Source organism: Oncorhynchus gorbuscha, linkage group LG21 (assembly GCF_021184085.1).
Source record: "Oncorhynchus gorbuscha isolate QuinsamMale2020 ecotype Even-year linkage group LG21, OgorEven_v1.0, whole genome shotgun sequence".
Taxonomy (NCBI): domain Eukaryota; kingdom Metazoa; phylum Chordata; class Actinopteri; order Salmoniformes; family Salmonidae; genus Oncorhynchus; species Oncorhynchus gorbuscha.
The window spans coordinates 8692178-8705311 of NC_060193.1; the positions used below are offsets into that span (position 1 = coordinate 8692178).

Sequence of the window (13134 nt, forward strand, 5' to 3'; positions counted from 1 at the left end):
GATGGATGGATGAATGAGTATAGAGCTGGATGATGGATGGATGAATGCGTATAGAGCTGGATGATGGTTGAATGCATATAGAGCTGGATGATGGTTGAATGCATATAGATAGAGCTGGATGATGGTTGAATGCATATAGAGCTGGATGATGGTTGAATGCATATAGAGCTGGATGATGGTTGAATGCATATAGAGCTGGATGATGGTTGAATGCATATAGAGCTGGATGATGGATGGATGAATATAGAGCTGGATGATGGATGAATGAATATAGAGCTGGATGATGGTTGAATGCATATAGAGCTGGATGATGGTTGAATGCATATAGAGCTGGATGATGGTTGAATGAATATAGAGCTGGATGATGGATGGATGAATATAGAGCTGGATGATGGATGGATGAATATAGAGTTGGATGATGGATGGATGAATATAGAGCTGGATGATGGATGGATGAATATAGAGCTGGATGATAGTTGAATGCATATAGAGCTGGATGATGGTTGAATGCATATAGATAGAGCTGGATGATGGATGAATGCATATAGATAGAGCTGGATGATGGATGAATGCATATAGATAGAGCTGGATGATGGATGAATGCATATAGAGCTGGATGATAGATGGATGAATGCGTATAGAGCTGGATGATAGATGGATGAATGCGTATAGAGCTGGATGATAGATGGATGAATGCGTATAGAGCTGGATGATAGATGGATGAATGCGTATAGAGCTGGATGATAGATGGATGAATGAGTATAGAGCTGGATGATGGATGGATGAATGCATATAGAGCTGGATGATGGATGGCTGAATGAGTATAGAGCTGGATGATGGATGGATGAATGCGTATAGAGCTGGATGATAGATGGATGAATGCATATAGAGCTGGATGATGGATGGATGAATGCATATAGAGCTGGATGATAGATGGATGAATGCATATAGAGCTGGATGATGGATGGATGAATGAGTATAGAGCTGGATGATGGATGGATGAATGCATATAGAGCTGGATGATAGATGGATGAATGCATATAGAGCTGGAAGATAGATGGATGAATGCATATAGAGCTGGATGATGGATGGATGAATGCATATAGAGCTGGATGATAGATGGATGAATGCATATAGAGCTGGATGATAGATGGATGAATGCATATAGAGCTGGATGATAGATGGATGAATGCATATAGAGCTGGATGATAGATGGATGAATGCATATAGAGCTGGATGATGGATGGATGAATGCATATAGAGCTGGATGATAGATGGATGAATGCATATAGAGCTGGATGATGGATGGATGAATGCATATAGAGCTGGATGATAGATGGATGAATGCATATAGAGCTGGATGATAGATGGATGAATGAGTATAGAGCTGGATGATGGATGGATGAATGAGTATAGAGCTGGATGATAGATGGATGAATGAGTATAGAGCTGGATGATGGATGGATGAATGCGTATAGAGCTGGATGATAGATGGATGAATGCATATAGAGCTGGATGATAGATGGATGAATGCATATAGAGCTGGATGATGGATGGATGAATGCATATAGAGCTGGATGATAGATGGATGAATGCATATAGAGCTGGATGATGGATGGATGAATGAGTATAGAGCTGGATGATAGATGGATGAATGCATATAGAGCTGGATGATGGATGGATGAATGCATATAGAGCTGGATGATAGATGGATGAATGCATATAGAGCTGGATGATGGATGGATGAATGCATATAGAGCTGGATGATGGATGAATGCATATAGAGCTGGATGATAGATGGATGAATGCGTATAGAGCTGGATGATAGATGGATGAATGCGTATAGAGCTGGATGATAGATGGATGAATGCGTATAGAGCTGGATGATGGATGGATGAATGAATAAATAATCAAATCATTCCCTCTTCTCCTCAAATCAAATCAAACTTTATTAGTCACATGCGCTGAATACAACCTTACAGTGAAATGCTTACTTACAACCCCTTAACTAACAGTGCAGTTCAAGAAATAGAGTTACGAAAATATTTACTAAATAAAGTTAATATTTACTAAAAAAGTAACACTAGAAAATTACATAACAATAACAAGGCTATATACAGGGGGGTATCGGTACCGAGTCAATGTGCGAGGGAACAGGTTAGTCGAGGAAATGTGTAAAATGGCTATTCATAGATAATTAACATGGGGGGGGTCATAATAAATCATTCAGGGGGGCCATTTGAGTAATTGTTCAGCTGTTAATTAAGGAGCCTTTACAATACCGCTTTCTGTGTGGTAGCAGAGAAAGCAGAGATAGCAGAGAGAACAGTCTATGACTAAGGTGACTGGAGTCTTAGGCAATTTTTTGGGCCTTCCTCTGACACCGCCTAGAATATGAGTCCTGGATGGCAGGAAGCTTTACCCCAGTGATGTACTGACGCCGGAGACAGACAAGATCACTACTGGGTCTCTGTCTGGGGCTGATCATAGAGAGAGGAGAGCTAGGCAGTCAGTCTCTATTATAGGTCTCTGTCTGGGGCTGATCATGGAGAGAGGAGCGCTAGGCAGCCAGTCTCTATTATAGGTCTCTGTCTGGGGCTGATCATGGAGAGAGGAGAGCTAGGCAGTCAGTCTCTATTATAGGTCTCTGTCTGGGGCTGATCATGGAGAGAGGAGAGCTAGGCAGTCAGTCTCTATTATAGGTCTCTGTCTGGGGCTGATCATGGAGAGAGGAGCTAGGCAGTCAGTCTCTATTATAGGTCTCTGTCTGGGGCTGATCATGGAGAGAGGAGCGCTAGGCAGTCAGTCTCTATTATAGGTCTCTGTCTGGGGCTGATCATGGAGAGAGGAGAGCTAGGCAGTCAGTCTCTATTATAGGTCTCTGTCTGGGGCTGATCATGGAGAGAGGAGCGCTAGGCAGTCAGTCTCTATTATAGGTCTCTGTCTGGGGCTGATCATGGAGAGAGGAGAGCTAGGCAGTCAGTCTCTATTATAGGTCTCTGTCTGGGGCTGATCATGGAGAGAGAAGCTCTAGGCAGTTAGTCTCTATTATAGGTCTCTGTCTGGGGCTGATCATGGAGAGAGGAGCGCTAGGCAGTCAGTCTCTATTATAGGTCTCTGTCTGGGGCTGATCATGGAGAGAGGAGAGCTAGGCAGTCAGTCTCTATTATAGGTCTCTGTCTGGGGCTGATCATGGAGAGAGGAGAGCTAGGCAGTCAGTCTCTATTATAGGTCTCTGTCTGGGGCTGATCATGGAGAGAGGAGAGCTAGGCAGTCAGTCTCTATTATAGGTCTCTGTCTGGGGCTGATCATGGAGAGAGGAGAGCTAGGCAGTCAGTCTCTATTATAGGTCTCTGTCTGGGGCTGATCATGGAGAGAGGAGAGCTAGGCAGTCAGTCTCTATTATAGGTCTCTGTCTGGGGCTGATCATGGAGAGAGGAGAGCTAGGCAGTCAGTCTCTATTATAGGTCTCTGACTGGGGCTGATCATGGAGAGAGGAGAGCTAGGCAGTCAGTCTCTATTATAGGTCTCTGTCTGGGGCTGATCATGGAGAGAGGAGAGCTAGGCAGTCAGTCTCTATTATAGGTCTCTGTCTGGGGCTGATCATGGAGAGAGGAGCTCTAGGCAGTCAGTCTCTATTATAGGTCTCTGTCTGGGGCTGATCATGGAGAGAGGAGAGCTAGGCAGTCAGTCTATATTATAGGTCTCTGTCTGGGGCTGATCATGGAGAGAGGAGAGCTAGGCAGTCAGTCTCTATTATAGGTCTCTGTCTGGGGCTGATCATGGAGAGAGGAGAGCTAGGCAGTCAGTCTCTATTATAGGTCTCTGTCTTGGGCTGATCATGGAGAGAGGAGAGCTAGGCAGCCAGTCTCTATTATAGGTCTCTGTCTGGGGCTGATCATGGAGAGAGGAGAGCTAGGCAGTTAGTCTCTATTATAGGTCTCTGTCTGGGGCTGATCATGGAGAGAGGAGAGCTAGGCAGTCAGTCTCTATTATAGGTCTCAGACTGGGGCTGATCATGGAGAGAGGAGCTCTAGGCAGTTAGTCTCTATTATAGGTCTCTGTCTGGGGCTGATCATGGAGAGAGGAGCGCTAGGCAGTCAGTCTCTATTATAGGTCTCTGTCTGGGGCTGATCATGGAGAGAGGAGAGCTAGGCAGTCAGTCTCTATTATAGGTCTCTGTCTGGGGCTGATCATGGAGAGAGGAGAGCTAGGCAGTCAGTCTATATTATAGGTCTCTGTCTGGGGCTGATCATGGAGAGAGGAGAGCTAGGCAGTCAGTCTCTATTATAGGTCTCTGTCTGGGGCTGATCATGGAGAGAGGAGAGCTAGGCAGCCAGTCTCTATTATAGGTCTCTGTCTGGGGCTGATCATGGAGAGAGGAGAACTAGGCAGTTAGTCTCTATTATAGGTCTCTGTCTGGGGCTGATCATGGAGAGAGGAGAGCTCAGCAGTCAGTCTCTGTTATAGGTCTCTGTCTCGGCAGTCAGTCTCTGTCTGGGGCTGATCCAATAGAGAGGAGAGCTAGGCAGTCAGTCTCTATTATAGGTCTCTGTCTGGGGCTGATCATGGAGAGAGGAGAGCTCAGCAGTCAGTCTCTGTTATAGGTCTCTGTCTCGGCAGTCAGTCTCTGTCTGGGGCTGATCCAATAGAGAGGAGAGCTCGGCAGTCAGTCTCTGTTATAGGTCTCTATCTCGGTAGTCAGTCTCTGTTATAGGTCTCTGTCTCGGTAGTCAGTCTCTGTTATAGGTCTCTGTCTCGGCAGTCAGTCTCTGTTATAGGTCTCTGTCTCGGCAGTCAGTCTCTGTTATAGGTCTCTGTCTCGGCAGTCAGTCTCTGTTATAGGTCTCTGTCTCGGCAGTCAGTCTCTGTTATAGGTCTCTGTCTCGGCAGTCAGTCTCTGTCCCCTCCACACAGTTTCTCTAACCTCTTCACGGTCCCCACAGACATGAATCTTTACATAACCATTTCCGGCTGATGTAAAAAGGGTTTTATAAATACATTTGATTGATTGACGGGAGATTGTGATTGTGAGAGAGAGGCAGGGATGGAGAGAGGGATGGAGTGAGAGAGAGGCAGGGATGGAGATTGTGATGGAGTGAGAGAGAGGCAGGGATGGAGATTGTGATGGAGAGAGAGGCAGGGATGGAGATTGTGATGGAGAGAGAGAGAGGGAGGGATGGAGATTGTGATGAGAGAGGCAGGGATGGAAATTGTGATGGAGAGAGAGAGAGGGAGGGATGGAGATTGTGATGAGAGAGAGGCAGGGATGGAAATTGTGATGAGAGAGAGGCAGGGATGGAGATTGTGATGGAGAGAGAGAGAGGGAGGGATGGAGATTGTGATGAGAGAGAGGTAGGGATGGAGATTGTGATGGAGAGAGAGAGAGGGAGGGATGGAGATTGTGATGGAGAGAGGCAGGGCTGGAGATTGTGATGGAGAGAGAGGGAGGGATGGAGATTGTGATGGAGAGAGAGGCAGGGATGGAAATTGTGATGGAGTGAGGCAGGGATGGAGATTGTGATGGAGAAAGAGGCAGGGATGGAGATTGTGATGGAGAAAGAGGCAGGGATGGAGATTGTGATGGAGTGAGGCAGGGATGAGAGAGGCAGGGATGGAGATTGTGATGGAGAGAGAGGCAGGGATGGAGATTGTGATGGAGAGAGAGGCAGGGATGATAGAGGGAGGGATGGAGATTGTGATGGAGAGAGAGAGGGAGGGATGGAGAGAGGGAGGGATGGAGATTGTGATGGAAAGAGGGGAGGGAGGGATGGAGGGAGGGAGGGAGGGAAAGATGGCTGGTTTTCTATATAGCAATTTGTGACATCTGCTCCCTCCCTCCCTCCCTCCCTCCCTCCCTCCCTCCCTCCCTCCCTCTCTTCCTTCCTCCCTCCCGTGGATCCATGAAGACATTATTAACAGAGACGACTCAGATGTCTTTTGCCTCACCAGGAGGGTGGGAGTTAACTCTGGCTGGTACACACACACACACACACACACACACACACACACACACACACACACACACACACACACACACACACACACACACACACACACACACACACACACACACACACACACACACACACACACACACACACACACACACACACACACACACACACACACATGCACACACACCTCTACATTAAGCAGGCCAGTGCAGGGTCACGGCTTGCCTCTTCCTCACACCAGGAGCTGAATAATAATATGGAGTCCTGTGTCCCAAACACCACCCTATCCCCTAAATAGTGCACCACACTATGGGCCCTGGTCAAAAGTAGAACACTATATAGGGAATAGGGTTCCATCAAGGACACAGCCATGGAGGACCGATAAGTAACCGTGACAATCCCTTTAAAAACCTCTCGCTGTGCCTGATTGGTTCCTGCCGCTAATTCATGCGCATGTTATAGGATGTGGGGCTAGCTGATGCTTCACCAGGGAATGCACTGCAGAGAGTGTGTGTGTGTGTGTGTGTGTGTGTGTGTGTGTGTGTGTGTGTGTGTGTGTGTGTGTGTGTGTGTGTGTGTGTGTGTGTGTGTGTGTGTGTGTGTGTGTGTGTGTGTGTGTGTGTGTGTGTGTGTGTGTGCGTCTCCTGGTATTATGCCCATTTAAATAGATTGTTCACATAATTAAGCACATATGGGGAGACTAGGTATACATTTGATTTAAATCAAGGTTAGGATTCACCCCTGTCTGTGTGTATTTATACTGTATGCCTGTGGGCTTTCCAATCAGTTAATATAGTTAATATAGCCTATTTCAAAACGCCTTCATAAAAAGGACTATAAATGTTAAAACAGTCAATATATTCATCAGATTCTCATGTCTTTCAACTCTATTTTTATTATATTCTTCAATTCCCCACCTTCATCCTCTCCTCCTCCTCTACATTAATCCGTGTCCTGACCCTGGTCCTTTGTCCTCGGGGTTGGTACTACTCGACACCCATACCCCGGTGGCCCTGTGAAATCCTGCGAGTCGAGTCACCCACGCGCTCCCTCTGATGTTGTTGTTCTCGTCCAGATTAGAGAGAAAGAGGGGGGGGGGGGGGACAGATGGAGGCCGAGTTGAAAAGTCTTCACAAGTAGCAAACCCTCAATGGATTTATCAAAGACGCGGCAGCAGTGAACCGCACCGTGTCGCACGCGCTGATCTGACACTTCTGTTTACACTGATCATCAATCGTCCGTCACGAACCCTTGTTTTGCCCTGCATGCGCTCGGGAATATTACCAGGTTAAATTGAGACACGTAAATAAATTAAAGACGTCTAGATTCAGTCAAAAGGAATCATATGTATTTGTTGACCCATTTCACTATAGGCGTTTACGCCAAGACAGTAATACGTTATTTAAAAAATATACATATTCTCAAATTCAGTCTTGATTGACACTTTTTATCAGATGGCTATTCAAATGTGATATCTGTACGTTATAAAAGCCAAATTGCCTCACGTTGTTAACATGATCTATTTATCAGGATTTATAACATTATAATTACTAACATTAGGCCTAATATAAAATATAAATATTATTATCATGATATTGTATATAGTCCTACACTGGTATTATTATAAAAATACTATGATAAACTTAATCTGATCACATGACATCATCACCTTACCTGTTGTCGTTTCCAGTGTCACTCGGTGGGGCGGGGCTCGAGACTGGCTCTGCGCTCTTCAGGCGGTTCACAACGAATTTACATTACATCTACACTTTACCCCTATTCCACGGTCGTTTCACTTTTACCAGGGGTAGAATTAGTTTTATCGGAGGTCGAGAGGAATTTTATTTATTTGTTCCTTATTTAGTTCACGGGGATCATTTGTTAAGATTTATATTCGGACGGTTTGAATTATTTTTCACCACCAACAGCGGGACAGCACGAGCGAGCGACGGGGACCGGAGCTGAGAGAGAGAGAGACGTCTTGTGCTGAATAAAACCTCAAGAGCTCGAGATACAGAATGGACATTATTACCAAAGGATGGCACTATAAATGTCTCCTAACTTTGCATTACTTTGCACGCAGTTCGTGAGAAATAACATAAACAATATTTATATTTAATCCATATTTATGTTGACCTCTGCTATTTAAATGTTTCTGTCTTCAAATGGCTAAATGGACTGTACGCTGAAAACTGATGCAGTTATTTGATTCGATGTTTTATTTGATTTTGATTCGATGTATTAGAATCCCCATTAGCCGACGCCAATGGCAACAGCTCTAAACTGCGTTATCGTTGGCCTGTGAGTCAATTCAAAAGAACAATTACAATATATTATATATATTGATATATATATATATTATATTTTAGTTCATTTTAGAGACGTTTTAACATTGTATTCAATTTCCTTGTGTTGTTTTCGGATTGTGCGTTCTCCTTGAGCGCCCCGAACGGAAGAATCTAAACACACATCCACCGGGGATTATAGCCTCTTCGCATGATGTCGCCTCTCAGCTGAGACCGGGACCTTTACGTTAAAACCTAGGACCCAGGACCAGAGCCTACCGGTACGACTGTGAGCCCGGAGCCGAAACATGAGGGCGTCTGGCAGGGTGATCTTCTTGCTCCTCTCGGTGGTGTGTTCGCTCTCCAGGTGTCGGACGGCCACTCTGGGCAGTGTCAGAGGTAAGCGTCAGTTATAGTCCTCTATATGTACATGATCCAGACAGTAAAGACATCATGTTGTCAAGCGAACGTCAACAACCTCGAAACAGCTACTTGATTTAGGACAGGTATTTCTTACTGCATTATAGCACAAATAACAATGCTGCACAGGCGCCTGTGATCTGTCCCAAATTGTACCATATTCCCTATATAGTGTACTACTTTGGAGGTAGCCCATAGCACCTTATGGTTAGCTGATTCAGAAGGTGCTAGAGCTGTATGGACAGGTCAACAAGTGTATTTGAACCCAGCTGAAGGTGTGACAATAGAGAGAACAGAGTGATAGAGGGAACAGAGTGATAGAGGGAACAGAGTGATAGAGGGAACAGAGTGATAGAGGGAACAGAGTGATAGAGGGAACAGAGTGATAGAGGGAACAGAGTGATAGAGGGAACAGAGTGATAGAGGGAACAGAGTGATAGAGGGAACAGAGTGAACAGAGTGATAGAGAGAACAGAGTGAACAGAGGGAATAGAGTGATAGAGGGAACAGAGTGATAGAGGGAACAGAGTGATAGAGGGAACAGAGTGATAGAGGGAACAGAGTGATAGAGGGAACAGAGGGATACAGGGAACAGAGTGATAGAGGGAACAGAGTGATAGAGGGAACAGAGTGATAGAGGGAACAGAGTGATAGAGGGATAGAGGGAACAGAGTGATAGAGGGAACAGAGGGATAGAGGGAACAGAGTGATAGAGGGAACAGAGTGTTAGAGGGAACAGAGTGATAGAGGGAACAGAGTGATAGAGGGAACAGAGTGAACAGAGTGATAGAGAGAACAGAGTGATAGAGGGAATAGAGTGATAGAGGGAACAGAGTGATAGAGGGAACAGAGTGATAGAGGGAACAGAGTGATAGAGGGAACAGAGTGATAGAGGGAACAGAGTGAACAGAGAGAACAGAGTGATGGAGGGAACAGAGAGAACAGAGAGAACAGAGTGATAGAGGGAACAGAGTGAACAGAGAGAACAGAGTGATAGAGGGAACAGAGTGATAGAGGGAACAGAGTGATAGAGGGAACAGAGTGAACAGAGAGAACAGAGTGATAGAGGGAACAGAGTGATAGAGGGAACAGAGTGAACAGAGAGAACAGAGTGATAGAGAGAACAGAGTGAACAGAGTGATGGAGGGAACAGAGTGAACAGAGAGAACAGAGTGATAGAGGGAACAGAGTGAACAGAGAGAACAGAGTGATAGAGAGAACAGAGTGATAGAGGGAACAGAGTGAACAGAGTGATGGAGGGAACAGAGTGATGGAGGGAACAGAGTGAACAGAGTGATAGAGAGAACAGAGTGATGGAGGGAACAGAGTGATAGAGGGAACAGAGTGAACAGAGAGAACAGAGTGATAGAGGGAACAGAGTGAACAGAGAGAACAGAGTGATGGAGGGAATAGAGTGATGGAGGGAACAGAGTGATAGAGGGAATAGAGTGATAGAGGGAATAGAGGGATAGAGGGAACAGAGTGATAGAGGGAATAGAGGGATAGAGGGAACAGAGTGATGGAGGGAACAGAGTGATAGAGGGAATAGAGTGATAGAGGGAATAGAGGGATAGAGGGAACAGAGTGATAGAGGGAATAGAGGGATAGAGGGAACAGAGTGATGGAGGGAACAGAGTGATAGAGGGATAGAGGGAACAGAGTGATAGAGGGATAGAGGGAACAGAGTGATGGAGGGAACAGAGTGATGGAGGGAATAGAGTGATAGAGGGAACAGAGTGATGGAGGGAACAGAGTGATGGAGGGAACAGAGTGATGGAGGGAACAGAGTGATAGAGGGAACAGAGTGATAGAGGGAATAGAGGGATAGAGGGAACAGAGTGATAGAGGGAATAGAGGGATAGAGGGAACAGAGTGATAGAGGGAACAGAGTGATAGAGGGAACAGAGTGATATAGGGAACAGAGTGATAGAGGGAATAGAGGGATAGAGGGAACAGAGTGATAGAGGGAACAGAGTGATATAGGGAACAGAGTGATGGAGAGAACAGAGTGATGGAGGGAACAGAGTGATGGAGGGAACAGAGTGATAGAGGGAATAGAGGGATATAGGGAATAGAGATAACAGAGTGATAGAGGAAACAGAGTGATAGAGGGAATAGAGGGATATAGGGAATAGAGAGAACAGAGTGATAGAGGGAACAGAGTGATAGAGGGAATAGAGGGATACAGGGAATAGGGGGATATAGGGAATAGAGAGAACAGAGTGATAGAGGGAACAGAGTGATAGAGGGAACAGAGTGATAGAGGGATATAGGGAATAGAGAGAACAGAGTGATAGAGGGAACAGAGTGATAGAGGGAACAGAGTGATAGAGGGAACAGAGTGATAGAGGGAATAGAGGGATACAGGGAATAGGGGGATATAGGGAATAGAGAGATAGAGGGAATAGAGAGATAGAGGGAATAGAGAGAACAGAGTGATAGAGGGAACAGAGTGATGGAGGGAATAGAGAGATAGAGGGAATAGAGAGATAGAGGGAACAGAGTGATGGAGGGAATAGAGAGATAGAGGGAATAGAGGGATAGAGGGAACAGAGTGATGGAGGGAACAGAGTGATAGAAACAGAGTGATGGAGGGAATAGAGTGATAGAGGGAACAGAGTGATAGAAACAGAGTGATGGAGGGAACAGAGTGATAGAGGGAACAGAGTGATGGAGGGAATAGAGTGATAGAGGGAACAGAGTGATAGAGGGAACAGAGTGATAGAGGGAATAGAGATAGAGGGACAGAGTGATGGAGGGAACAGAGTGATAGAGGGAATAGAGTGATAGAGGGAACAGAGAGAAATAGAGTGATAGAGGGAACAGAGTGATAGAGGGAACAGAGTGATAGAGGGAACAGAGTGATAGAGGAACAGAGTGATAGAGGAATAGAGTGATAGAGGGAACAGAGTGATGGAGGGAATAGAGAGATAGAGGGAACAGAGTGATAGAGGGAACAGAGAGATGGAGGGAATAGAGAGAACAGAGGAATAGAGGATAGAGGAACAGAGTGATGGAGGGAACAGAGTGATAGAAACAGAGTGATAGAGGGAACAGAGGGATAGAGGGAACAGAGTGATAGAGGGAATAGAGTGATAGAGGGAATAGAGTGATAGAGGGAACAGAGTGATGGAGGGAACAGAGTGATAGAGAGAACAGAGGGATATAGGGAATAGAGATAACAGAGTGATAGAGGGAATAGAGTGATAGAGGGAACAGAGTGATGGAGGGAACAGAGTGATAGAGGGAATAGAGGGATATAGGGAATAGAGATAACAGAGTGATAGAGGAAACAGAGTGATAGAGGGAATAGAGGGATATAGGGAATAGAGAGAACAGAGTGATAGAGGGAACAGAGTGATAGAGGGAATAGAGAGATATAGGGAATAGAGAGAACAGAATGATAGAGGAAACAGAGTGATAGAGGGAATAGAGGGATATAGGGAATAGAGAGAACAGAGTGATAGAGGGAACAGAGTGATAGAGGGAATAGAGGGATACAGGGAATAGGGGGATATAGGGAATAGAGAGAACAGAGTGATAGAGGGAACAGAGTGATAGAGGGAACAGAGTGATAGAGGATATAGGGAATAGAGAGAACAGAGTGATAGAGGGAACAGAGTGATAGAGGGAACAGAGTGATGGAGGGAATAGAGAGAACAGAGTGATAGAGAGAACAGAGTGATAGAGGGAACAGAGTGATAGAGGGAACAGAGTGATAGAGGGAACAGAGTGATAGAGGGAACAGAGTGATAGAGGGATAGAGGGAACAGAGGGATAGAGGGAACAGAGTGATAGAGGGAACAGAGTGATAGAGGGATAGAGGGAACAGAGTGATAGAGGGATAGAGGGAACAGAGTGATAGAGGGAACAGAGTGATAGAGGGAACAGAGTGATAGAGGAACAGAGTGATAGAGGAATAGAGTGATAGAGGAACAGAGTGATAGAGGGAACAGAGGATAGAGGGAACAGAGTGATAGAGGGAATAGAGTGATAGAGGGAACAGAGTGATAGAGGGAACAGAGTGATAGAGGGAACAGAGTGATAGAGGGAACAGAGTGATAGAGGGAACAGAGTGATAGAGGGAACAGAGTGATAGAGGGAACAGAGTGAACAGAGAGAACAGAGTGATGGAGGGAACAGAGAGAACAGAGAGAACAGAGTGATAGAGGGAACAGAGTGAACAGAGAGAACAGAGTGATAGAGGGAACAGAGTGATGGAGGGAATAGAGTGATAGAGGGAACAGAGTGATGGAGGGAACAGAGTGAACAGAGAGAACAGAGTGATAGAGGGAACAGAGTGAACAGAGAGAACAGAGTGATAGAGGGAACAGAGTGATGGAGGGAATAGAGTGATAGAGGGAACAGAGTGATGGAGGGAACAGAGTGAACAGAGTGATAGAGGGAACAGAGAGAACAGAGTGATAGAGGGAACAGAGTGATGGAGGGAATAGAGTGATAGAGGGAACAGA

General features: G+C 45.6%; 1 protein-coding gene across 1 annotated transcript in view; it reads left to right on the forward strand.

The window, feature by feature from the left end:
* Window positions 1-7688: 7688 nt before the first annotated feature.
* Window positions 7689-13134, forward strand: part of sema4f (sema domain, immunoglobulin domain (Ig), transmembrane domain (TM) and short cytoplasmic domain, (semaphorin) 4F) — a 144623-nt gene continuing 139177 nt past the window's right edge. Inside the window, exon 1 of the mRNA XM_046320451.1 lies at window positions 7689-8641. Coding sequence (XP_046176407.1) covers window positions 8551-8641 — 91 coding nt within the window. The 5' untranslated portion in view covers window positions 7689-8550. The remainder of the gene's footprint in view (window positions 8642-13134) is intronic.